The 26,582-nt window shown below is 51.1% G+C and overlaps 6 protein-coding genes and 1 non-coding gene across 7 annotated transcripts; 5 read left to right on the top strand and 2 right to left on the bottom strand.

Annotated features, from left to right (window-relative positions):
* Positions 1-305: 305 nt before the first annotated feature.
* BDP81DRAFT_431790 (uncharacterized protein) lies at positions 306-1,459 on the top strand. Its single transcript, XM_060590708.1, has one exon. The coding sequence runs from the start codon at positions 505-507 to the stop codon at positions 1,147-1,149; it is 645 nt and encodes a 214-aa protein (XP_060443294.1). The 5' UTR covers positions 306-504; the 3' UTR covers positions 1,150-1,459.
* Positions 1,460-1,596: 137 nt separating this feature from the next.
* Positions 1,597-4,320, top strand: BDP81DRAFT_51407 (M6 family metalloprotease). The gene is made up of 2 exons (XM_060595831.1): positions 1,597-1,973; positions 2,038-4,320. The coding sequence occupies exons 1-2, from the start codon at positions 1,795-1,797 to the stop codon at positions 4,181-4,183; spliced, it is 2,325 nt and encodes a 774-aa protein (XP_060443293.1). The 5' UTR covers positions 1,597-1,794; the 3' UTR covers positions 4,184-4,320.
* Positions 4,321-4,414: 94 nt separating this feature from the next.
* BDP81DRAFT_t222 lies at positions 4,415-4,504 on the top strand. The gene has a single exon. It is a non-coding gene; the product is annotated as a tRNA-His (tRNA).
* Positions 4,505-5,102: 598 nt separating this feature from the next.
* BDP81DRAFT_323505 (2OG-Fe(II) oxygenase) lies at positions 5,103-6,234 on the top strand (the record flags this gene model as incomplete). The annotated part of the gene is made up of 2 exons (XM_060584803.1): positions 5,103-5,486; positions 5,545-6,234. The coding sequence occupies 2 exons, from the start codon at positions 5,103-5,105 to the stop codon at positions 6,232-6,234; spliced, it is 1,074 nt and encodes a 357-aa protein (XP_060443292.1).
* A 7,219-nt stretch (positions 6,235-13,453) lies between these two features.
* On the top strand, positions 13,454-15,156 carry BDP81DRAFT_377851 (uncharacterized protein). Its single transcript, XM_060586785.1, has 6 exons — positions 13,454-13,639; positions 13,760-13,830; positions 13,933-14,144; positions 14,215-14,311; positions 14,370-14,649; positions 14,733-15,156. The coding sequence occupies exons 1-6, from the start codon at positions 13,606-13,608 to the stop codon at positions 14,990-14,992; spliced, it is 954 nt and encodes a 317-aa protein (XP_060443291.1). The 5' UTR covers positions 13,454-13,605; the 3' UTR covers positions 14,993-15,156.
* Positions 15,157-15,351: 195 nt separating this feature from the next.
* Positions 15,352-16,621, bottom strand: BDP81DRAFT_323698 (uncharacterized protein; the record flags this gene model as incomplete). Its single annotated transcript, XM_060584816.1, has 2 exons — positions 15,352-16,478; positions 16,561-16,621. The coding sequence occupies 2 exons, from the start codon at positions 16,619-16,621 to the stop codon at positions 15,352-15,354; spliced, it is 1,188 nt and encodes a 395-aa protein (XP_060443290.1).
* Positions 16,622-23,059: 6,438 nt separating this feature from the next.
* BDP81DRAFT_324059 (carboxylesterase) lies at positions 23,060-24,842 on the bottom strand (the record flags this gene model as incomplete). The annotated part of the gene is made up of 2 exons (XM_060584847.1): positions 23,060-24,310; positions 24,375-24,842. The coding sequence occupies 2 exons, from the start codon at positions 24,840-24,842 to the stop codon at positions 23,060-23,062; spliced, it is 1,719 nt and encodes a 572-aa protein (XP_060443289.1).
* Between the last annotated feature and the right edge of the window lie 1,740 nt (positions 24,843-26,582).

The raw sequence follows: 26,582 nt of genomic DNA, 5'->3' as shown, positions 1-26,582 counted from the left end.
CCGACCAATAACAAAATTTGTGCAAGAAACCAAACCAACAGAGTACCTGACTAGAAGAAAAGCTCCCAACAAAGTTCCTCAGGCTGGGGGCCGGTGTCGGGTGCATCGTGTCACCATGGTGCAACGGCCAGATTTGGTGTCACCGCGGGGGGCTCTAAACGGGTATGCTGCCTGGTGGTGGCTGAGGATCCCTGTCGAAGGCTCTAGAAACTAACCGTAAGCAATGTCGTGGTCCGAATCCCTTCAAAGTTTGGTTCAGGCAGAGTAGGCAGCAGGCCCCCGTTGACGGTGGCACAGCTTAGGACGACAAGTATAAATGGCAGATGATATTTTGATATTTCTGTCGAAGACTCATTGACGGTCGCTATTGTCTTGAAACATTCAGTCATCCTACCGCTCGTTTCAATCACACGCAAAAACTCGCACTCTCAGATCCGAACTAGATTGAAACAACAAAGGGAAAATTTCGTAAGAAACTTTACATATCCCATTCTCGTTATCAACATGGTGTCTTTCAAAGTCGACGGAACCCCGATGGACGATCCGCCGTCCAAGGGCCCGCGATCGGCCCCACAATCGGCGCCATCCACGGCCTGGTCCGGCCCCCCGGGTAAAGCCAACATCCTCACCCGCCGATTCGTCGCTCTACCCCTCATCGCCCTCCTCTACACCGCCGCCGTGCCATTCACGCCAGTTGTATGGGTCCTCAACATTGATGGAAGCTCCCTCTTCGACCGCCTCTTCGCCGGCATCATTATGCTGTCGGCCTGCTATTTCCAATGGCGCATCGCAGGGCTGACGTCGCCTCTCGCCGTCTTCCTTCCTGGTCCTAGCAATACGACTATTCGGAACGGACGCATCGAGACCGGCTCGAGCATGGGATTTGTGTGGCACCCCAGCAATTACTGGCCTTATGTCATTTGTGAGGCGATGCTCTTGGGCGTTGCCGAATTTGGCGGTAACGAGTTGGTGAGACGGGGGATCGTGTGTGGTATCATTGCTGGGCTGTGGCTGGTTGGGTATCATGCGACTCCCGAATCTACAAGACGATGGGCCTATGAGAACGTCAAGGGCTGGCTGTTTTGGATGGTGCTGGATGAGATGATGCGTGTCGGAGGCAGAAGCTACAGCGGACGTCGCCGGAGATGAGATGGACAGCTCTAGGTTGAAAATTTGGCACCTTCAGCATCAAATGTATCGGATTTATCCTCCATATCACCCCTACCATGCTACTTGTCTACTAATATCCCGAGAAACACATTCAGTGGACGGCTCAGGTGAAAAGTGGTTAGTTATATCGGCGTCAGAAGTTTTGAAGATATCTTAGCAGTGGAATCATCTCTCGCTCACTTGGCAGAAAAGATCAAATCCCTGAGTTGCATGTACCCAAGAAACATACAGATAAAGGGGCTCGCTTTCGGATGCCGGAATTCAAGCGGATGCTTACATCAGCCAGTTGGGTCGCGTCCGTGCCGAAATTGGGGACCCACAGGTCGGCCTACCCCGCCACCTAAATCCGATTACCCCAACCGGGCCGCGGTGGTTCCTGGATTTTATCTCGTAAAACCCCCACACCCGTTCATCGATTGCAGTTGCGCAACGATCACGCTCTACAGCTTACAACCTTATGGAGTCATTGAGCTTGATCACTCAAGCAAACTCGCCGTCTTAGCTTTGTCGTTCAAAGCTTGCGTCTGAGGAATCATCGTATCAGATCGTGAGGTGCAACCGAGCCTCCCGAAAGTCACTCGCCAAGAGCCCCATGTGGTGACTGATCAGCGCGTCCAAGTGGACATGGACTCTTTCCTGAAGGAGCAGGTGCCATCGCACAAGACCAACGACAAGATTAAGACTTCTTGGCAAACCACAAGTCACTCTTTCTCTCGTCAAGAGCAGAACGATACATTAATGAAGATCCGCAATGAGATAACGTTGCGGCGGGGGAAGAGCAATCATGAGGTCAGAGACGCAAGGTCGGTACTACCTTACCTCAATGACCGCGTCGCGTCTACTGTTCAATTACTTATCTATCAACAGTCTCCCCCGTCGTCTGCTTTCTTCTCTTGCTTTGCTGGCTTCTGTGAGCTTCTGCTGGTGGCTGGTTCGAACGTCACCTGTCAACTTCCATTCAGTCTTGGGCGACATGCAATTTCGCGATGGCAACAGTGGCCTCCAGGCCGTCCTGGGAGCCACCCTCGGTGCCTTCATCGCCGGCCCAGTCGTGGCGGCGTCGTGCAGCCCGTACACGCCTTTCGCGCCGATTGATCCCCAGAACTGGGTCAACCCGGACAACATGACTTGGGGTGACTTCATCCCGCCGCCAGGCACGAACTGGTCGGACCCGGCGCGCAAGGGCTCCAGCCGCAACTTCAATATCGCCCTCGTCGTCGTCGACTACCCCGATAGACCATTCGTCATCACTCAGCCGATGCACTCGACCATCTTCAACAACCCGCAGCCCGCAGGTGCCGATATTGCTCGGGAGAACGTGCCGACCTTCTATCGCGACCTCCTCAACACGCCGATTGAGCTGAACAATGGCCACACCCTTCATGAGTACTGGATGGAGGACTCAGTGGGCCGCTTCGGAGTCGATCTGACAGCTTTCGGCGCGTACCAGCTCTCTGGCAATGGCTACCAATACGGAATCGATGGCGGCTTTAATCCCGGCGCCTGTCCCGAGGGGGAGACTTGTGATCTGAACATCCGTACCGATGCGCTTGCTGCCTGGCGCGCCGAGGTCGGAAATACCACCGCCGATGCTTTTGAGCTCGTATTCATCCTCTCTGCTGGCCAAGATGAATCTTCCACATGGCAAGAGTTTGGTGAGATGAAGTTCAACGGCCCCGAGGACGTACCGGATGGATTTGGCCCGCCGAAGAAGGCGAACAGCTCGCAGACCAACTATGCGCGCACGCGTTACGTTCCCTGGACATCCTGGGCGGCGGCGTCGACGCTCTGGCCCAACGCTGGCGGCGGCTCGTCTACTCAGGGCGAGAGCTCTGGCATGGCAGTCTACGCTCACGAGCTGAGCCACTTGCTCGATATCGGCGACAACTACAACAACCCGTACGGCCTCCCTCTGCGCAGAGCATACACTGGGCCGTGGTCCATGATGTCGCGTGGCTCGTTCAACGGTCCCGGTGGTCCCCATACACGCTGGCAGATCCCGGCGCTGCAGGGTGCGTCGATGGGCTCATTGCACACGCTGCGCGACAAGTTCCAGCTCGGGTTGATTGACAAGACTGACATTTTGTGGCTGTCACGCGAGGGGTTGGCAACCTCTGGAATTGCTGTTGCTAACCTGGTTGCTCGGTCCGTCGATCCGGGCGATGGATTGATGGGTGTCCGCATCATCATGGACGGCGACCGATCCCCAGCCTGCAACATCACTACTGAAGTGCTCTGCGACGGCGGTAGCTGGGACAACTACGATATTGAAGTCGTGGACCGCATGGGTTCGGACTCTTTCCAGCCCGATTCCGGCGTGCTGCTCAGCAAGTCCAAGAACGTCGATAACCAGCCCTTCCAGTGGGTCATTGACGCGAACCCGGAGGACATTGAGCTCATCGACTTCTACCGACCCAACGGCTCCGTGGCGATGATCACCCTCGGCGACTATCGTCAGCTCGCTGATGCGCTCTTCCACGCAGGCACGAACTCGGGCAGCGAGTTCGAGTTCATCGACGTGCCCAACAGCTTGCACTTCTACATCGTCGATCGTCACCGCGATGACGAGGGCATCCTCTCATACACCGTTGCCATTCGCTCACTGACCGGTGAAGGCGGCGCGAGCACGCACGACGTCTCACTGGAGAACGGTGCCGTCACGGGTGCCAAGAATGGCACGGCCACCAGCCAGGGCGTCACATGCTCATTCCAGCTGACCAACAGCGGCACCTACGTCGCCGTCGATCCCGATGCGGCCCAGCACCCCGAGGATGTCTCTGCCTTCCTGGGTTCAGACGTCTACAGGCTGAGCGCCGAGGTTGAGGGTACCGGCTGGCGTGTGGAGTTGCCCAACGCTCTCGTCACGGCCAAGTTCGGCGAGATCAAGACGGCGTACGTTTCGGTCGGCGCCGCGTCCGACGCGGCGAGCACGGCGGTGGTGACACTAAAGGCGACGTCGGAGTCCGATCCGTCTGCTGCTGCGACAGCGGAGTGCCAGGTGACCAAGTCATGAGGAGTTTACTTGCGCCAGGGAAAACACATATACCGGCATTCTTACCGTTTCCAACATCGTCAATCAAGTATTTACCTAATACGGCGTTTCTGAAGTTTCTCATGCATGATCGAGGCCCGCCAACGTGGGGTTCTGCCGTGACTCGATGCAATGCAGTCCCGCTGCGGGGCCGCTTAGGGCTAATGAACCCGTTCCCACGCCGGAATCTTTATAAAATCATCATGATCAATAGCCCAGATCGTCTAGTTGGTTAGGATGATACGTTGTGGTTCTTCTATACAGCGATCCGTGTTGACGGCGGTTCGAATCCGCCTCTGGGCATTGAAACCTTTTGCCGTCCCGTGATGTTACTTGAGTTGTGATTTTTGAGGTTTTGCTGAAAGACTGGGTGGGCAGTTGAGGGGCCGTGATTGGAGATGGTGTGAGATCTCATGTGAAATTGAGCCCTATGTAGTTAGTCAGGTATGACAACGAAGTAAGTGCCGTTGCTATCAGTGTTACTAGGTGACCAATTGTGCGATTGAGGAGAAGTTGATTGATAAACCGATCAAGTTTTGATAATGATGGCTGTTCAGGCACATGTAGCTAAATGTCTTGTAAAGGCGACTTGAATTGTCCCCAATTACCCCTCACCCCACGTACATCTGCTTCTCGATATAGCAATACTTTGCAGTTTATTTGCCGCGCGATTGATACTTAGTAAACAAGCTTAGTCTTCCAATGTGCATGACGTGCGCATCCCTCGAATTTGCGCCATCCCCGCGCGTACGCCCCGGGTTCCGGCGCCGGCAACGGGCCCAAACCAGGAACCTCGAAGCCTTCGGACGTCACCGCTACCACGAGAGTATGTCAAGTCAATCTCATTTACCAAGCAAGCAACTAACTTTTGAATCAGAGCTGGGTCTGAGCTTGATTCACCATGCCGTCCACGAGTAGCTTCAGCGAAATACCCACAATAGACCTCTCCCTCGCCCAAGACCCCGCAACAGAAGCCGACTTACTCAACGACCTACGCCACGCTCTCACCAGGGTCGGCTTCCTGTACATCATCAACCATGGAGTTCCCGAACACATAATTTCCGATGTAGTCGATGCACTGCCAAAGTTGTTTGCACTTCCACCAGAAGCAAAAGCCGAGATCGCGCTGAGCAATTCCCCGCACTTTCTGGGTTACAGCGGTGATGGCGCGGAGACGACGGCGGGGAAGAGCGATCGCAGAGAACAGGTTGAGTTTGCTACGGAGTTACCCAGTGGGTTGGAGCAGGGTTTGCCGCTGAGAGATCGACTAAGAGGGCCGAATCAGGTGAGAGTTGATGGCTGTCTTAATGCGTATTTCTTGTGGCTAGTCTGATCAGTTGCAGTGGCCGTCTTCATACCCAGCGCTACGTTCTATTGTTGAATCGTATATCTCAGAGATGACCAATCAAGGAAACCGCTTCCTTGTCTTGGTAGCCAAAGCCCTCTGGCTCCCGCCAGATACATTTCTCCCCTACCTCTCGGACCAACACCGTTTGAAGCTAGTCCACTACCCTGGCCTCCCAGAAGATGAAGCAGGTACCCAAGGCGTAGGCCCACACAAAGATTCATCCGGATGGTGGACCTTCCTCCTCCAAGCTTCACCGCCGCATATCAAGGGCTTACAAGCCCTCAACAAGACAGGCGAATGGATAAACGTACCAGTGCTACCGGGCTCCTTCGTCGTCAACATCGGTCAGGCATTTGAGGTGGTTACGAATGGGGTGTGTAAGGCTACGACGCACCGCGTACTCTGTGGACACCTGGAGAGGTTCAGTTTGCCGTTCTTTCAGGGCGTGAGGAGGGATCTTACCAAGGAAGAGGCGATTGGGTCACTGAGGGAGCATTTTGCCAGGCCTGAGATTCGGGGGTTGGTGGCGGAGTCGGAGGAAGGGAAGGAGATTGATTCGGCATTTTTGAAGGGAAAGTATGATACGTGGGGAGAGAGTCAGTTGAGGACGAAGGTTAGGAGTCATAGGGACGTTGGGAGGAAGTTTTACGCGGATGTTTTTGAGAAGTATGTTAATGATGATTGATGGGTTTTCCCGTCGTGCACCAACAGCAGTATAGCTTGAGCATGATTCGATATCACCAAATGTTATTATGGTGGCTGCTTATGGTTGTAGACTTTAAGATATATTGTAAGGAAAATAATATCGTTATACTCTGCATGCCGGCCCATTCGTCTCATCTACTTCAGCCCTTAGACGTTGGGTGTTTTGGGCCACTAAAGACGGCTTATGGTCGATAAATTGAGGATAAGATGCGCCGGGGTAATACCCATATTACGAAGGAGGACTTCTTCCCTGCATTTCACAACGCTTTCACGCAAGCCCTAATAGTAAAAAACATCTAGGGAGGCTTCAGAGGGGCCGGGCTTGTTCCTTTGAGTGCCGAAAGTATGCTTTCGAAGCTTGATGTCAAGTTATACACTCCAACACCCCCAGGGTCCCTACCAACAACACCCCCCGCGTGGACTTCTTAGACGCCAAATAACCCAACAGAGGCCTCTTCTTAGTCCGAACTCATCAAAAGGAGGATCTCCCGCTATCAAAATAGCTCCCTAACTTCAATCATTGAAGCTGTAGAGCATTTATTAAAGGGAGCGCGGGGATTTATGCACCAGATTGCCTTATTAAGGTCGGAGGTCCAGATCCTCCGGGAGGAAATTAACCTACTTAGCCGACGTAGGAGGGCTAAGAAAACACGTCTCAGATAAGGAGGAAGTCTTACTGTAGCTGAGACAGAGGACATTCAGTCGTAGAGAGAGGCTACGGCCCAGATTGAGGAGGAAACGCGCCAGAGTAGTGGTCGTCGGCCGAGGATAGAAACAGGTCAACGGCGATGTGACGTCTGCGGAAACACTGGCCACAATGCGCGAACATGTCAGTTTAATGCAGAAATATCTGAGGAATAGGATTTAGAGTAACTAGTTTCAATTGATTTTATGTTTTTAGTGTTGCTCCTTAGTTAGATTTATAATGTGATTATGGTTAGGTGGGCAGGTCGCTTATCAAGTACGTTAACTTAGTTAAATTTATAATTATTATATTATTGTATTAAAATATTAACGACTAATTTATAGGGAATTGATATGGAGGCATTCAGAATTAATATAAATGCATGCAACTTACAGCGGCCTGCACGTTTGCCGTTATAATTAGCTCAAAGTTTTAGTACATTTCTACAAAGACGGTAAAGGTGGTTATAGTAATATTTTAATTAACTACTTATCTTACGACCTAACGTGAATGATAAGCGAGTGAGACAGACAAGCGAGTGAGACAGACAAGCGAGTGAGACACAAAACTGCGCCGATGATGCTTCAACACAAATGGAGACGTTTCTTCCACAACACATCATGGCATCCAGAAGTAATGAGTCAGGCATACAGCTGGCCCTTCAAGCTATCAGAATCAATCCAGAGCTTAGTGCACGGGCTGCAGCTACGATCTACTCGGTCAGCCATGCAACATTGAGTCGACGATTGAAGGGCTCTACATCTCGAAGCGACAGGATACCGAACTCGAGGAATCTTACTTTGGTAGAAGAGCAGACGTTAGTTGATCACATTCTCGATCTAGATGCCCGATCATTCCCTCCCCGGATCCGTGGTGTAGAAGAAATGGCTGATCGACTACTTGCTGATCGCGACGCGCCTCCGGTTAGGAAGCGCTGGGCCTTAAACTTCGTCAAACGACAACCACAATTGCGGACGCGGTTTTTTCGGAGGTACGACTACAAGAGGGCCCAATGCGAGGATACAGAGGCTATTCGCGGCTGGTTCGCTCTTGTGAAGAACACAATCGCGAAGTATGGTATCGATGAGTTTGATATCTACAACTTTGATGAGACTGGCTTTATGATGGGCCAGATTGCATCTGGCATGGTTGTCACAAGTACTGAAAGGCGTTCAAACACAAAAATGGCGCAGCCTGGTAATCGAGAATGGGTTACAGTGATTCAAGCCATCAACTCGCAAGGCTATAACGTCCCGCCGTACATCATCGTTGCAGGCCAATATCACCTCTCAACCTGGTATACAGAGTCAGGTTTCCCGGACGACTGGGTCATTGCGACGTCAGAAAACGGATGGACAACAAATGAAAGAGGCCTAGATTGGATCCAGCACTATGATCGTCATACGAAACCACTTTTGAGAGGCCAATATCGCCTCCTCGTCGTCGACGGGCACGAAAGTCACCACTCAACAGACTTTGAGCTATATTGCAAGGCAAACAAGATCGTTACACTTTGTATGCCGCCTCATTCGTCTCATCTACTCCAGCCCCTTGACTTTGGGTGCTTTGGTCCGCTAAAGACGGCGTATGGGCAACAAATTGAGGATAAGATGCGGCGGGGCGTAACCCACATCTCAAAGGAGGACTTCTTTCCTGCATATCGCAGCGCATTTAGTCAAGCGATGACTGAAAAAAACATCCAAGGGAGTTTTAGAGGAGCTGGGCTTGTTCCTCTGAGTGCAGAAAGCGTCCTATCAAAGCTGGATATCCGGCTACACACTCCAACGCCTCCAGCATCACTACCACAGACACTTCCGCCTTGGGTTTCAAGGACACCAAACAACCCAGTAGAGGCAAGCTCTCAATCCAACTTTATTAAGAGTCGGATCACTCGTCACCAAAGCAGCTCCCCAACCTCTATTTGCGAGGCTGTTGAACGACTTTCTAAAGGTACAAGAGGCATCATGCACCAAGTAGCCTTACTTAGATCTGAGGTACAGATTCTTAGAGACGAGAATAACCAACTCAGTCGACGACGGAGAACTAAGAAAACACGCCTACAACATGGAGGAAGTCTTACTGTAGCTGACGCAGCAGATATACAGTCACAGAAAGATGTGACTGCGCAGGTTCAGGAGGAAATGCGTCGTACTAGTGGTCGCAAACTGAGGGCCGAGACAGGTCAGCGACGGTGTGGCGTTTGTGGTCACCCGGGACACAATTCACGAACGTGCCAGTTTATTGAAGAGATGTCTGAAGATGAGGATTATGAGTAGTTTGAATTGAATTGATGCTGTTGATGTTGATATGGAAGCCAGTTTATCTCATCGGCGCAGTTTTGTGTCTCACTCACTTGTCTGTCTCACTCGCTTATCATTCACGTTAACTATTACGACTTAACTATTACGACCTAACATATATAATTAAGTTTAGGGCCTGCCCCGTAGGACTATAGCGGCTATAGCGCGCTATATATAACGTGGTTCATCATTCAGCCGGCCGGACCAGTCAGCCGGACGTTTTTTTCTAAACACACTTATGTCCAAACCACTTAAACCTTTGACGCGTAAAATCTCAACAACCATAATGCCAATCTACACCCAAGAAGACAAAGTCATTCTTGCGATTGAAGCGATCCGATCGACACGCGCTGCAGGTAGTAACTTGAGCATTTCGCGTGCCGCAAAGACCTACGGTATCCCGAAGAGCACCTTAGCCGATAGAATGAACAACCGACCGCGACGCGAACAAACTCAACCCCAACGACATAAACTCGATCCGATCGAAGAGAAAACACTTCTCTAATACGTTATTGAACAGGATTCCAGAGGATTTCCTTTGCGCCTTGGCGGTGTGGAAGATATGGCCAATCTCCTGCTGCGAGCGCGTAATGCCGAGCCTGTTGGCAAGCGATGGGCCAGGCGGTTTGTGGACTCACAGCCTGCTCTGAAAACAAAGTTTAATCGTCCATACGATTATCAAAGGGCTCTTCAAGAAGACCCAGAGGTTATTTCAAAGTGCTTTGTGTTATTACGCAACATAATGACCAAGTATGGAATCCAAGAGGAGGACCTATACAATTTCGACGAGACTGGCTTCATGATGGGCATAATCACCGCGTCAATGGTGGTAACACGCGCCGATCGACGCGGCAAAGCAAAGTCTGTCTAGCCGGGTAACCGTGAATGGGCTATAGTTATTGAATGTATCAATTCGGGCGGGTGGTGCATCCCTCCGTTCGTGATTGTTAAAGGCGTATATCACCTTGCTAGTTGGACCACGGAATCAGGTTTTCCTAGCGACTGGGTTATCAAACCTACTAATAATGGATGGATGGATAATTAGACGGGTCTTGACTGGATTAAACACTTCGACAAACATACTAAGAACCAAACGAAGGGCGTCTACCGGATGCTCATTATCGACGGCCATGAGAGCCATTTATCGGCCGAATTCGACGATTACTGCAAGTAGAACAATATTGCAACGGTCAGTATGCCTGCACATTCGTCGCATCTATTACAGCCATTGGATATTGCGCTTTATTCGCCTTTGAAACGCGCATACGGTGATGAAATCAACCTATTTATCAGAGCCTCCATAAATCATATTACTAAATCTGAGTTCTTTATTGCCTTCCACCAGGCCCACAACAAGGTTTTTAATGAGGAAGACATCAGGTCTGCTTTCCAAGGCGCTGGAATTTCACCATGGGACCCAGACTATGTCATCAAAAAGCTTGACGTGCATTTACGGACGCCTATGCCTCCTATGGCCAACCCTTCAACACCACCACCTTGGCAGTCGCAAACGCCCTCTAACCCACAACAAGCCGTCTTGCAGTCCAACTTTATTAAAAGCCGGATCTCTGCTCATAAAGGAAGCTCACCGGCACCAATTATTGCTGTAGTTGAGCAATTGTTAAAGGGTGCGCAGGCAATGGCGCACTCAATCACTATTTTAACTGATCGGCTTCGTACCCTTGAGGATGCGAATGTAGCACTTGCTAAGCGTCGGAGGGCTAAAAGGTCGCGTGTGCAGCTTGGAGGGGCACTTAGTATAGAGGAATCTCAGGGTTTGCTGGAAGAGAAACAAAAAGGTAAACGTCCAGCACCTCGAGAGGATGAGGAGGGGGGTCCATCAAAGAGAGCCCAGCCGACTCGGAGACGCTGTGGTGCGTGTGGTAAGACTGGGCATAATGCACGAACCTGTTCCAAAGATGTCGAATCATCAGGAGATTCTGATAGCGACAACCAATAATTGATTTAACGCGTTGTGGTTGAGAAATACTAGATGTTGTTGTGGACGTGGGAAAAAACGTCCGGCTGACTGATGAACCACGTTATAACAAATAAAATAGAAATACTAGCATTACCTTATAGAACGAAAGAACTATAGTATAAATTACGTAATGATAAAATAATGATTATTCGGGATTAGAATAATCTAATATAATCTGGGGGCTAAGCGATTATTTTAGATTAAAATGATCTAGGGCGACCTGTTACAACCCAACATGCATGACCAAGAACAGGGCCTGCCCCGCAGGCTCGCGGCGGTTATAATACACCACATATGCAGGAGATAAGGGACACTAGGCACCCTCTCACGGAACGGAAGAACTATGGTACAAGTCACGTGATGATAAGATAAGACATGAGCGGCCATGGTGGGGCCATGAGCGACCATGGTGGGGCCATGAGCGCTCATGCCAAGTAATGAGCGCTCATGCCGAACAATGAACGCTCATGCCGAACGATGAGCGCTCACCCGATCAGAGGAACTGATCATTGACAAGGGATATGTTCAGGACCAGGACTTGTATATAGGATGGACTCGAGCCGGACTCTAGGACAGACTTTCCATAGCTCTTCAGCAATTAACTTCGTATCAGATCTTATGATCGCTTTCAGCTATCTTTCCTAAGAACCTCTTTGATAAGACTACGATTGATCACCGCAGCCTTCCCTTACCTTACGACTTACAGACATAGCTTCCCTGAAGCTATCCACGACTACGATTACTGTTACCAGTTCCGCAGCCTCAACTTCTGCAAACATACCTCACTACGACTAGCTGGCCGTAACACCATGGTAAGGGCTTAGTTAGCCCATCGGCAGGCATTATAGTAGAAGGAAGATATTCAACTTTAATATTTCCTTTTTCTACTTCCTGTCGAGTATAATAATAATATAGAGCCGTATGCTTAGTCCTTTGATGGTATTCAGGATTATAAGCAAGAGATAAGGTGTCATGAAACAGGAATGGTATCAGCACTTGTCAAGCATCTTGCCACGTGCTTTCTCACGTGGATATCACACTCTCTTAGTATATAGACTGCTCTCATGTGCTCATTCTAGATGGGTTACTTCAAGCCACTTTAACCCACTTCATATGCCCATTGCTGCGTGCCATAACTCGTGACATAAGGCCCCATTATTATCGGTTTTAATAGTAATAACTAGGTTTGATTTGATAACCTATTTCCGATAATGAATTTTGTAGCCAAATAGCTTCTCGAATAGCTTCTTGAAGTCCATTGAATTCAGCCTCTGTAGTGGAAAGTGCTATAGTAGAATGCTTTTTAGACATATTGTTGAGGCTTGTTCTACCAATCTCCGACGGGAATCGCGCGTTCTTTGTCCCTTTCATCGCCGCCTACACCCGATTGGCTTGGAGGTTTTCAGCAAACACCAGAAATATCAACTTTGCCGCTCTCACTGCCCAGATTTTGGCGCATCGCTGAAGTAATTTATCTCGTAGCCCGACGTGGTATGGGTGAGATGTGTTGGATTCAGTCAAGATCTCAATGTTATATACCTCGATCGCCACGCCAGCTACACTTCAAAGCTTGTAAGACAATGAATCAAAGGAACACTGTCGGAGTAATTATTTCTTGTAAAGGGAAGATGGTTTGAAGAGAACATGAACAGGTCGTAGGGCTGAAACTGGTGCAAAATCTAGACCAGAGACCGCTCTTTCCCCCGATATGTCGGCAATGCAATTTGAGTGCCAAAGCAGGAACAAAATGTATTCAATTGCGATGATGAAGACGAGGGAAACGCGTTGAGCAAGCCACGTGCAAATTTTGTTCACTCTCGTTGCCTTGGAATTGCACCATCTAACAGCGGTATGTAGTACGTAAGGTCCGCCGGTGCGCAAGAATTGAAGGCCACCTCAGCGGCGCGCCGGGGAGATAGGCCGGGTATGACGGCGGAGTTTGAACGGCTGCGGAATTGCGGAACCCCGCCAGCCAGGAGCGTGGAGCGTAGCGCATCCTTCCGCAGTGGCTTTTCACCAACTCCATTCTACTATTGGCGGGAGTTTTGGGAAACGTCCCAAAACGGATGAAGTGGCTTGCTGTGCCGTTTGCTTTGAAGTAAATCCTCTATATTGTCCCATTTTGTCCATACGAGGCACCATTGCGACTGGAGATGAAGTCGATAAGACACGTACGTCGGGTTTTCGAGCGGAGATGTTCGCGAAATGTCTCATGAAGTCGACGGACTTTGGTATCTCTGTAATTTTGTCAAGTTTAAAAAGATCTTCGGAGCATTGAAGGCTCCAGTCTGACATTCGAACATAAGCCATCCATATTTCAACACAATCGTCCTCAGTCTATCTACAACCCGAAGCCTTTTTCTACCCAAATTCACAGTCATCAAGATGGTCAGAGTTGCTATTGCTGGTGCTTCGGGAAGTGAGTTAAAAGATCATATCGAGCGTTGGAGCTCTCCAAGTTTCTCGCTAGACACAGAGCTCGCATCTCTGAGTATGAGTATGAGTGTGAGTGCCATGGCTGACAAGTGATGCGTCTCAGAGCTCGCCCTCGAGGTCATTGACAAATTGGCTGCCGCCGGTAAACATGAAGTCCTTGGATTGGTCCGCAAGGTAAGCTATCGATCTCCCTGGGCGAACTCGCAATCGGTCCACATTACAGTCTGGCAGGGTGTATACAAGTTTCCAATTCTGATGTTCTGACCACAGCTTCAGGAACCTTCATCTCTACCCCAGTTTCAGGGCGTGAAGTACATCCAGACTTCCTACCAAGATGAGAAGGAGCTAGTAGAGATTCTCACCGACGTTGAGACTGTTCTCTCTTTCATTGTGGCTCACACCGACCCGAATGCGGAGACAGCCAAGCGTCTTATTGATGCATCAATCAAGGCTGGAGTGAAGCGCTTTGCTCCAAGTGAGTGGGCGACGTGAGTATTTCTGCTTCTTATCCGCCTTGTCATCGACGTTCTGACCCGTCGCTAACGGTCCGGGTTTAAGTAACAATAACCTATCAGATGTGATTGAGTACACCTCTTGGTACGCCAACAAGCTGGAAGTCAAGAAGTACTTGGAAGACGTCAACAAGAGCAAGAAGGTTGGTAAACTTTGAGCGTTCGAAATATCTGGGGCCTCACATTTTGACCAAATTTTAGGTGATTGAGTACAGTCTGTTTCAGCCTGGCGCCTTCATGAACTACTTGGGGTATCCTCATCAAACCACCAAGCACTACCAGATCGATTATGCTACCTTCATTGACCTTGAGAAGGCCACGGCCTTTATTCTTGAGGGATCTGAGAATGCTGAAATGTCAATCACAACCATTGAAGACATTGCGGAGGTGGCTACACGAGCTGTCGATTACGACGGCGAATGGCCTGTTGTAGGCGGTATCACAGGCGATAGAGTCACTATCGGAGAACTCATCAAGTTGGGTGAAAAGTGCAGAGGTTCGTCGATTATCTAATTTCACTGAACCTCTAGTTATCTGCTTCGAATTACTGACATAACATTCCAGGAAACCCCTTCGAGATCGACAGATTGAAGCTCGAGGATCTCAAGGCAGGCATTGTCAAGACGAACTACTTCCCCGCCATTGACTTTCCTGGTGTTCCAGTGGAGCAGCGCGAGCATTTCAGAAACGTCGTCGTCATTGGAGCGACGATCTCCACTGCTCAAGGCACCTGGGCAACTTCTGATGAGTGGAACAAGTTGCTTCCTGAATTCAAACCAACCACCATTGAGGAATACTTGCAGAAGACTTGGGGCGCTCAGTGATTTTCTGGTTTTGTAGGCTGTCTTTGTCACGACAATTTGGCTAGACCTTGAGAGTTCGAATGATCTGGGCTACCTAGGTCACATCAAAGTTTGACATGCTGCTTATGGATTTCAGGTGATACACTCAGTCAGCGATCGGCTGATTTAGTTGGGCCTTTATGTAGAACATTTCAATTTGTCTTGAAACACTGCTCTACATGAGTCCTAGATAACCAACGTGGAAGACAGCTCCGTGAAAGTGCGGCATTCTATTTCCCTCTAACACTCACACGTAGAAGACTTAGAGCTGTACTGCAGATAATTACTGGTTATTTTGTTGATCTCTAAACCAATGTGTGACCGAAATTGTTCCCTTTCAATCAACCCCCGGTATTGAGCGGACTAAGAAGGTCAAACTCGTGTGTAGCGATCAACTCGGGATAGAAAATTCCGGCGTCCTTCAACACCTTATCCATAGTTTCCATGATTAGTATACTCTCGGACCACGGCATAATATTACTCTCCAATTGACCGTCTCTAATACAAAGTGCAGCCTCGTCTGCCTCCCAAAATGTACCATCTCCCCAACTCCTTTCGCTGTCTTGCGGCTGAGGGCATTTGACAACCTTTTCGACAACTCCTTCTTCCGATGTAGTAATCATTTTGAAGGATTGAGGCTTATACGCTGGGTGGTCTACTTGTATCTCGCCATGTGAGCCCTGGATTCGTATCGCTGGTGTGTTGAAATTGCCAGGATCTGTCGCAACCCGCAGCGATGATGTGGCTATGCCCACTGTACCATGCTTTAGAAAGTTGAGGATGATTGTGGTCGACTCATCAACTCCCGTGGAATACTTCTGAACAGCAGACAGTACCTGTGGTTGTTCTTTCTCGTCCTCCGGTTGAAGATGGTAGAGAATTTGGAAAACCCAGGTCAGCGGGTAGATGCCAAGTCCCAGCAGGACGCCGCCAGCCAAGTCAGGGTTGACCATGCGATGCGAATCTTCGTAATTGAGTCTTTTGCTTTCGGTATCTTTGCTGCCGTCCGCCCGAGACAAGTCCGCAGTAACACGGTAAACCTGGCCGATTGTTCCGCTGCTGACGAGCTGTCGTATCTTCACACTTAGCGGGAAGATTCTCGTCCACACACCCTCCAAGAAGAAGAGCTTCTTCTCTCTCGCAGTGTCGTACAGTCGTCGCGCTTGGACAGCAGTGACAGTAAGCGCCTTCTCGCAAAGAACGCTCTTTCCTGCCTGTAGCACTAGCATCGCGTTCTGGAAATGGTGACTATGTGGGGTGGCGACGTAAATGATGTCAACATTTCGGTCCTGTACAAGTGCTGCATAAGATCCATATGTGGAAACTCCAGCAGTCGAAGGGTGGCCGATGCGGGCGAGGAATTCGACAGATTTGAGGTGGTCTTTAGACGACGAGACTGCGGTAATGGCATGTTGAACGTCGGTCACGCCGCGGGTATCTGGGTTTGTCAAGAGGTCTTTGCAGAAATCTGGAGTGTGTAAGTAACTTCGTTTCACGCGAGAAGATGAGACTGGTTCATCTCGTCAAGGGATCAATTAAAGCTGACGTACACTCGGACATGGCTCCGGTGGCCATTATTCTCCACCTCAACAGGAATGGTTCCTGTGCCATTTCAACTTCTTAACAATAAACCCAAATTCGAGCACTGATCGGCATAGAGGTCACTTCTTTCTCCCCCAGTAACCGAGGGACAATGTCAATTTCCACCAGGGTCGTAGGTATGAAGGGAAAATGTTGCTTTAAAAAGACCACCGAGGAGATGATCGACGTCCAGGTGATGAGAAGTTGATGTCGTGTGCTCGGGGGTTCGGGCTAACGAGTGCCGATGCAGACCCAATTGAGAGACCTCAGTCCAATCTAGTAGTAGTAGTAGTATTTAACATCATCAGGGACAGGAGCCTAGCTATCTAACGAACTAAGCCCGATCAACCAGAGCGCCCTTTGGGCATATATCTAAACAGCGTACGACAAGTCAGATAATCTATAATGTACACTTTTCTTCTCGTACCTAGAGTAGTGGAGATTATTAGCTAATCCCTAGGGTCCGTTTAGTTCCAAAAAGCACGCCAGTAGGGGTTTCCTGACTCGGTAGAAGCGAATGGGCCTTGAGTAGCCCTACATCGTCCACAGACGACGGGCTATAACGAAAAGGCCGGCCCTCGTAGGCGTAATTACCCACGAGTGCATTTTTTTGTTTTCCAGTATTATCTCAAGTAGATCGGGAAAAATAGAGGAGGGAGAGGGAGGGTAGAGGTAGGGCTATAGCCTAAGAGGTGTCGGTAGGTGTATGATAAAGTGTGAGGCGTGGTATCTCGGGCTCGCTATCCCCTCACAGGGAGTGCGTTTCGAAGTACCGCGTTAAGCGCTCGAATTGTTCAAAGGCGCCCGGATCTCTAATCAGGGCGTACCAGTAGGCTTTGGCCTGGCCCTTCGGGGGCGGTAAGGGGCCCGGATCCTTTTTAATCCTAGCAATCGGCCATAGTGCCGCCGTACGGCGGTTCTTCGCGTAGTATACTGGATAGGTAGGTAATAATTTCCGTCCGTAGTTACATTTGAAGTCCCCGTCGTGCTGAAAGTGCTTGTGGTAGGCGAAGAAGTAGCCATGGCTAGAGCGGGCAGCGAGCAGGTAGTGCAATAGTAGACAAGGTAGGTCTAACTCCGGTAAGTAATAAAGGGCGGCGTTAGTATTCCTATAGCTAAACTTGAGTTTCTGCTTAGATATATGCTACTAACTCGAGTGGTATCCGCGGGCTCTATCGTAAGTTATCTTCGCTATTCTAGCGTAGGAGGCCTGCGGTAGGGGGTATAGTAGCGGGAGTGTGGCTCCTTCCTTAGCGAGCTTATTAGCTAATTCGTTTCCAGGTATCCCGGTATACCCGGGCGTCTAGTAGTATTTAATATCCCTTGCCTGCTGAGCGTCGATTATCTCTAGTATAGCTGCTTACGAGCTAGCTGGAGAGAGTCCGAACCCTGAGATATAGTTAAGAACTCTAGTATTATTAAGATAGAGGTGGATAGTAGTAGGGGAGGTAGTAGCTAGGTATAGTACTCGCCGTAGGCCCTCACGGGCCCCCTTAGCTTCGGCGTCGAATACTTCGGTATGTTCGCCGAGGCGCCTACGACCTTTCGCGATGACTTTAGGTCCACGGTAGATCGTATAGCCATATCCTATAGCGCCCTCGAGCAACATAGACCCATCTGAGTAGATCACTAGATCAGAGCGCGGTAGCGCCTTGATCATCCGCAGAAATGCGATAGAGACTTCCTCTTTGGTGCCTCGCTCGGGCGCGGGGGGATCCGGGAAGACTGGGGTTGGGCGGGGGCACGGAGGTAATAGCGCGTAGGTTCGCAAGAGTCTCTTACTCCGTCCAGAACGTCCAGGGGTGCGTTCCTCCAGCCTAGGGACCAGTAGGTATTAGGGGTCAAGACGGCATAGCCTTGCGGCAAAGCGTAGTCTAGCCCCTTCGAACGCCGCGACAGCGGCTAATAGTCCTGACTCCTTAAGTAAGATATCCGTAGGTATGGTACGCTATACCGGGAGTACGGCCCGGGCCGCGGCGGCGATAGCCTTATTAATAACGGTGAAGAGGCCCTTCTGGCCAGTGTTTATAGAGGGATTACGGAGGGTAGTGCCTATTCTAGATAGCTTTGGTAGTATAGCCGGCCTAGTACGGCCCGAAAACTATATTTCGGTACTATATAGAGCTAACGGTAGTATATAGGCCGTAACGACAAGACGGGCTTGGCGGGGAGGGAGGCCCTTAAGGATAGCACTGAGGCTACGGAGGAAATTGGCGACCCGCTCTGCTGCGGTAACTTGATGACCGACGTGGATATGGAAGGATAGTGTGCGGTCGAACTAGACAACTAGCTAGCATACGGCCTTAGTAGGTGTCACGAGCGTAATAGTAAGCCCCGTAGCGTGGATAGCAGGCTATTCAGTTGGCCTGTTCTTGCGATGTTTTTGTATAAAGTATACTGCTTCATACTTAGCAGGGTCAAAGGTGACTTTATTCTCGGCGCCCTATTCGAGTATAGAGCTAATTTTGCCACCCAATATCCGAGCGTTCTTTTCCAGCGTTGGGGAGATCGTAAGTAGCCCTATATCATCCGTATACCCGAAGCGGTACCTAGGATTATCTAGGAGCGTATCTACCAGGTATAAGATATAGAGGATTAGGGAGGTAGGGGAGCCTTATAGCAGACCGCAGCGTAGAGGGAAACCCTCCGAGAGTCTCTTGTCTATTCTAATGGTAGCCATGCGGTAGGTCATAAAGGACCTTATAAAGCGGATAAATACCTCCGGCCAGCCTTATTAGCGAAGTTTGAGTATGAGTCTGTTGCGAAGTGACGGAAACTATATGTACCCACAACTACCTAAATGCAGTAGAGGGATCTCTCTTTTGTATATGGCGCAACGGTACAATTCCGAATTCTGTCACGAAGCGTGGTATCAAACCTTCCTTTTATATCTATTATAACTAGGGTCGTAGTAAGTGTGGGACTGTGGATACCTGAGGCAGTGGCTGGTGCCCCAGGCACCAGCTGCCCGATCCACTTCCTGGTTGATCCAGCCCACCGCAGCCACCTTTCACCTTCACCACAACATCACCAACCAACGGTCAATACCAGTCGTATTGCCTCATTGCTTGCCTCGTTGGTCCAGATGAGCAGTGTGTACTGCCCACAGTAAGTCTACTTTCAAGTGCTTCCTCTATATCATGCGCGGCGCATGAGGTTAGATCGACAGCATTCCGGCTAGGCAGCGTACCAAACTGTTGCGGGTTAATAACCGTATTTTGTATTATATAGTATGTAGTACGCCGCGCAAAGATGCGCTTAAGACCCTTTCTTAGGTATGAGAGGAGAAAGATGGGTCTATGAGCTAGGGTCTGCGAGCTTCCACTTGCCGGCCTTCCGAATAATGACGATTTCTGCCTGCTTGAAGGGAGTTGGATGATGCCCAGAGGTGAGGTAGGCTTTAAACAGGGCTTTAACAGGTTCTCCGATGTGCCCCTAGACCGCTGCTAATAACTTCGTAGTGATTTTATCCGAGCCTGGAGACGTGCTCCGCATGAGCGTATATTATATAATATCAGCTTGAGTGACCGTAGTCCGCCAGGGTAGAAGTCTAGGTCTTTTATATCGTCGTCTGGAGTGAAGCGCTCTAAAAGTGCGTACCGGAAGGCATCGATTTTGCCTTGGGTATCGGTTATCTTGGCCCTATTAACCTCTAAGGGGGGGTCTTTGATAGCAAGGTTGGAATTACGCCACTTAGTGATAGAGAAAAGAGCTTCTGCGTTATCCGCCGTAGTTATCTTCTCTGCCTAGTATGCACGCTTGGCGCATTTCGAAGTGCTCAGCCATTCCAGCTGGGCTTCTTGGGCGTGCGAGTAGTATATATAGCTTAAGTACCTAGAGGGGGGGTAGCTAGTTCGCTGTCGGCGCCTTGCCTCGAGGTGTGCTGTGCGTGCTTTAGCGCATTCTGTCGTCCACCAGGGCGTTCTACGGCCGTGTTGGCCTCCTTTAGCACTTGTGGTATCTAGGGCCGCCATAAGCGTGCTCACGATGGTGCTGGCTGCCTCGTCTAGTTGCTCGGGGGTAGCCTGTCTGTCGACGATAGTGAGTGGCCCTTGGCTGATTAGAGTGGCAAAGCGCTCAAGTAAGTGCTCTGGTACCCGAGACCGGCTCCAGAGGTTCGGCGGCGGTAGCCGGAGTGAGGGGAGCGTAATAAGTATAGCTTTATGATCGGAACCTGTGTGTAGCTGCTTGTACACCTGGGCTCTAGCTAGGGGGATATTTAAGAAGGAGAGGTCTATGATATGGCCTATCCCGTTCTTATTGGCGTGCGTTACCTCCCTAGCTTCTCTCATATAGGCGAGTCTAGCCTTCTGTGCCCATTGAGAGATAGAGGAGCCGGCCCTCTCTGACTGGGTGCCGGGCTCCTAAGTCTTATGGCGGGAGTTAAAGTCGCCCGTAATAAGAGAGTGCGCTGGAGGTGAATAGTTGAGTAGTGCCGTAGTGGTTGGGTTATGAGCCCTCTCGCCAGGCCGATAGATATTAATTATGTTATATTTACGAACCTGGATCTATAGTATGTCTCTGGTTGGTGTAGGGCGGAGTTGTTGGGCTTCTAGGTGCTTTTGGATATAGGTGAGCACCCGTGGCCTTGAGTCCGTATCATTCCAGTGGTCTACGGGGCTGAAGATATCGTAGCCTGGGTGTGTATTAAGCTTGGCCTGCTTCTTTTCCATCGTCCAGGGCTCCTGGGCAAGTATAACATCAATGTCATGCTCCCAGCAGGCCTAAAGAAGGTTGGTGTTCGCTGCGGACCCCCTATTAATATTGCACTGGGCAACTAACAGATTTGGTTCAGGGTCCGCAGTCAAGGAGGCACTAGGCCTCCTCTTCGTCCAATTGCGAGAACGTGGCATGATTCTGGACGTTATAGTCAACCGTTTTGGACTTCGCTGCTCTCATCCTAGCGTTCAGAGGCGTACGGACTGGTGAGATAGTACCGTCTTTATATTGCGTTAACGTAAAGCGTGGTGGCCTAACGGGCGACTTGGTGCCACTGAGCCGGCGTTGGGCCCCGACACTACGCGCCTTAGTGGGGGAGAAAAGCATAGCAGGTGTCTGTCTTGGCTTGTCCAGTGCTGAAGCTGCGTCGTCTGCCTCCGTCATGTCTAAGTCTGGCTCGCTCCCAGCTGTAGACGAGCCGGAAGTGATGGACTGAACTGGGTCTAGGTTGACCGTGATAGTACCAGCGGTGCCAGGGCGCTGGGGCTCCGTTTCTTGGGGCTGGGTAGTCCTTATGTGTGGCCGGGCCGGGCCTGGTGATATGCCAGGTTCGGGGGGTGTGGCCAGTCTGGGCCTTGATTTCTTCAGCTATATTACTCTCAGTCTCCGTATCCTGGAGCTTTGGCGGCCCGTGGTTATCGAGGCGGGCCCGTGAGACTCTGACTGGGCAGCGTGGAACGAGATATGTTTGCTATTTTAGGGGTACGTCGATGCTGTTAGCGTTAAGGTAGCGCTGGAGCTGCTGTTTTTGCTGTAGGAGTTGTTGTTTGACGTTGTCTGTGCTAGGGCGGATCGAGAGGCCCGTGGCGGTGTGCTTTCAGTCTGCTATGTCTGATAAGGGTAGGCCGAGGTCGTGGGAGATGGCCTGCCTCAGGGCGAAGGAGCTATGTAGTCTGGTATTTAGAAGTCGTTCGGCCCCGATGCGAGCAAGGAGCCGGAGATCCGGACCCGGGTTTGCTTGGCGTGGGCTCCGTAGGCCTTCTATGGACCGGGGCATGTTAGCTGACTGGCCCTGGGTTGCCGTACTAGCGTAGGAGATGTATGTCCCCTTAGGGCCGGGTCGGCCCGGGCTAGGGGAGAGGTAGGAGGTGAAGCTCTGGATAATAGACCGTACATACGGCTTTAGTTCCTCGTTGTAGGAGGAAACAAGGTTATCTAGGATATTGGTAAGGATGCGGTGTATTGCGTCGTACTTAGATTGGGCCGTATTGGTGCGTTGAAGCGCCGCGGCGGCGGTGGAGGGTGCTTTGCTTCCCTGTGATGTACGAGGACGGGATGGGAGCGGCGCTAATGGGCGCGGCGGTAGCGTGCGCGTGCGCGATAGGGTCAAAATGGGGTCCGGCAGCGAGCTGTCGGCATGCTGAGAGCTTGCGAGGCCTCCCTGAGGCCTTGCGGGCGGCGCGCCTGCGTCTGGCTGCGAGGCCATCGCGGGCGATAATTCGTAACTTGGGTGCAGGAAGTGGTGTTAGTGGGTGGGTGTAGGCCCAGGCAAGACACTAACAGTGGGTGTCTCACGCGGGTGATGCGTGTGGGAAGTGACCTCAGTGCAATCACCGTTTGTGAAATGCTGCGAAATTGAAGAACAGAACGACAATTAATTGATTTTGTATGCCCGGTTAAGAATTAAAGTTTGGATTCCATTATGTAGTAGCCTAAGTTGCCAATCCATTTCATCAATAATCATAAATCATCGCACTATTTTGCTCATCCCCATCAACTACCTATAGCTCCCAGCATGGCCTGACTGCACTAGAAGTATAGGCTTCCAGCGTTGTTCAAGATCCAGTCAGAGCTCGTCTTTCTAAAGTCGTCTTTCAGGGTGCTAGCCTTGTCCGCGAAGAACTGCATCAAGTTCTGGCCCTGCGACCACTGGGGCCAGGCCGGGTACGCTCCGTTGAGGCCGACGTTGGGGTCCGAGGCATAGACAAAGTTGGTGTAGTAGGTGCGGATGCTTCGCGCAGCGTAGTTATCCTTGATGCCGTAGAAGACCTGCAGCAAGTCGGATCCGTGGAAAGTACCCAGAATCGGGGTTCCGTAGTCGTACGACGAGAGGTAGGACCACGAGGGCACAGTGGGCTGCACGGAGGTAGCAAGGTTGAGGAAGACGCGGCGGGTCAGCGTGAAGACCAGGTCGCCGAGAATGGCAGATCGACGTTTGAAGCCAGGGAAGATCTCGTTCAAGAGACCAGTGCGATGCGGGCTACCGTTGATGACGGCAGTCACGCCGTCATCATAGGTGGCGACGTAGGCAGTGATCTGGGCTGTGGTAGCTGTTGCGAAGTAGTAGTTCTTGAGGTAGGTGACCAGCTTGTCAGTGGTGGTCAGGTTGGGCTGGAAGATGCCGAAGAGGGTGCCTTCATCCTCTTGATCTCCAATGATCATGGGCACAGCTGCGTACTGGCCGTTCTTGGCCAGCACGTCGGGGCTCGCGGTGAGAGTCTTGCCATCCGGACGGGGCAAGTAGGACAGGGCGAGAGAGTTGTAGGAGAGAATTCCAGGGACAGACGTGACGGCGTTGAGGAACGTAGTGTAGTCGACCCCGCGCAGGCAGGCGAGCGTGTCGGCCTTGCCAGCGCATCCTGCCTGCGAGACAACTTTGTCGTACACAGCCTGTCCCTTGGGGCAATCTATGGGGTCAGTAGGGACGATACTGCCGGAGTTCATGATGGCACCGCGGAAAAGCGCCTTGCCGTTGTACTTGTTGTTTCCGTTGTAGAGAGCCATTTGGTCGAAGACGGAGATTGCACCCGCAGACTCGCCCCAGATGGTGACCTTGTCCGGATCACCACCGAAAGCTGCGATGTTGTCTGCAACCCACTCGAGGCCCATTCTCTGGTCGAGGAGACCGAGGTTTGCCGAGCCGTCGGCTAGGATCTCTTTGCCAGGCATGAAACCAAAGCCAGCAACACGGTAGTTGACAGCGACGAAAACGAAGGGCTTGCTAATGTCGACACCATGCTGGACGAGGCCAGTTCCGTCGTACATGGAGGACCATCCGAGCTGTTCAAATCCTTGTCAGTACATTGGACGGATGGGTCAAAAGTTCGGATGACGCCCGGCATACCTCGAATCCACCTCCAAAGATCCAGTAGAGCACCGGCAGCTTCGCATCTGCCGTAGTGCCCTGGGGACGGGCCACCGTGATGGTAAGGCAGTCCTCGGTCTGTCCAGTCGCCTTTTGGACAAAGGGAAGGTTCGCAATGTCTCCCAGTAAGTTGAACAGAATGTTGTCGCTGTCGGAGGATGAGACCATCTGCGGGCAAGCAGCCGCCGGGCCGGTGGCGTCAAAGGTTCCAATGTTGTCTGTGAGGCGCACGGGAGGCTTCAATCGCAGTTGCCCGGTAGGTGGCTTGGCGTAGGGAATGCCGCCGAAAGATTCGACATTGTTCATGACGTTTCCGACGACAGTTGCTGTCTTAAGAACAACCGTCGCGTTGGCCACAGCCCTATCTTCCAAAGGCTGGACATGGTCCGACACCGCCAAGGCGGCTCCCAGGAGGGAGAGGGACGATACGAGAGTGGGAGGCTGCATCGTGAAGAGACAAACGTTCGTCTAATAGATCCACAGAACAAACTGAGAAGACCGAAGGGGGGATGGAGCTAGGTGCGAGCTGCAGGATAGACCCAGTCGTTGGAGCTTGGCTGAAGACGATCTGGATGAGCTGCCTCGAACGACTCAAAAGATGATCCCTTTGTAGAGGGGGCTTCCCGCGGTCTATTTAAGTCAATTCTCCACGACGATCCAGGAACGACAGTCCAGCGCAAAATTTGATCTAGTGTGGATTGACCGGTGAACTTCAAAGCCGCACCCACAATCGGGTTGAACACCCCTGGCATGTATTCTAGTCTGTGTGTGGCCCGCGCGATTGTTAATTACGAATGGGGGCACTTGCGAGCTTAGAACGAGCTTGGGCAAAAGGAGAAGCTCAGTCCCCGCCGACCGAGTCGTGGGCCTCACTAGTCGAGCGGGTATCGTACTCGTGCTCGACTCCTCAAGTGAACCCAGCATAAGAAATATTGGAAATGGACAAACCGGGAATGCAACGTTCCCCATGGGGTAGCGGGGCTTATTGCCGGGATGTGAAGACGTATCTGGGTCGCTTCTGCGCGGGAAGAGATGGCCGAATGACCACGGCAGTTCAAGATACCCATTGCTCGGGGATGTCAGTGATCCCGCTGCGGCACAGCAAACGAAACGAAACAGTCTTATTGACGTAGGACAAGACTCGAATTTCACATGGGAATATGCAGAGTCACAATCGTGCCCCGCGTTCCCGCCTCGGTATGTCGGGCGGCAGAAAATGGTGGTATTCTTAAGCTTAGTCGCGCACGTCGAAAGCATGTAAGCGCAGGGGAACAAGGGGGGAGAGATACTGCTGAATAAAGGCGGTCTGGTCGAACGGAACGGCGTGAGAATAGTGCTCCTAAAGCGCATGTGATTGTGAGACAGCCCGTCGACGGACACCAGGAACCAGGAACTCTGTCCCAATCAGGCATTGATGTTCCTCTGATCTTGGACTTGTGGGTGTGAAGCTGTCGTGTGTTCGGCCGTGATGGTGGCTGCCCAGGGAGGGCATAAGCGCCCTGGACAGCTGGTGTTTGCTGCACGACAAACGGCGCGGGCGGCAGGGCCAAGCTGTATGTTCCCAATAGTGCGTGAGTTTTCGTGTTAATCGGGGAATGCGGGGTGAAAGTTCAAGATTTGATGCGCATCCATCTCTGTTAAGCAGTTGGAGTAGCACCAAAAGGACCCACCCCGAACGAGGTCGGCTGATGTAGATCGCCAACCTGGATCCTTGCACCGGCACTGGAGCCAGCCATCCACGAGGCTTGAGTCTTTCGGATTTGGTATCCTACCACGGTAATGGGCCCGAGATGCGTGGGGCTCCGGATCGAGAGATGTGCGAAAGAATCGAAGTTGGATTCTTCGAGTTGAGAGGCAGCCGTGAATTCCGCGCATACAATTCACAAAGCAGGCAAGCAACGCACACAAAAACCGTTGAAGGGGCGGATAGGTCGGGATATTCCACCAGTATCTTAGCTCAAAAACAGAATCCACTCGAACGATGTTTGCAACGGGGGGATCATACAGGATGACACTAGCATCTCGGTGGGGTGCTTTAGTGCGAGTCTGATCACACACACACACACACACACATAGACGCACACACACCTCTCATTCTCAAAGATGTTTACTGGTCGAATGAGGTTATGGAGGTTCCCGAAAGCGAGGAACGAGAGAAACGAGCTGACGATCTGGGAGGGTCAGTGT

This window comes from Colletotrichum phormii (assembly GCF_030913505.1).
Source record: "Colletotrichum phormii strain CBS 102054 chromosome Unknown BDP81scaffold_14, whole genome shotgun sequence".
NCBI classification, from domain to species: Eukaryota; Fungi; Ascomycota; class Sordariomycetes; order Glomerellales; family Glomerellaceae; genus Colletotrichum; species Colletotrichum phormii.
This window is presented reverse-complemented; position numbering and strand designations above follow the sequence as displayed.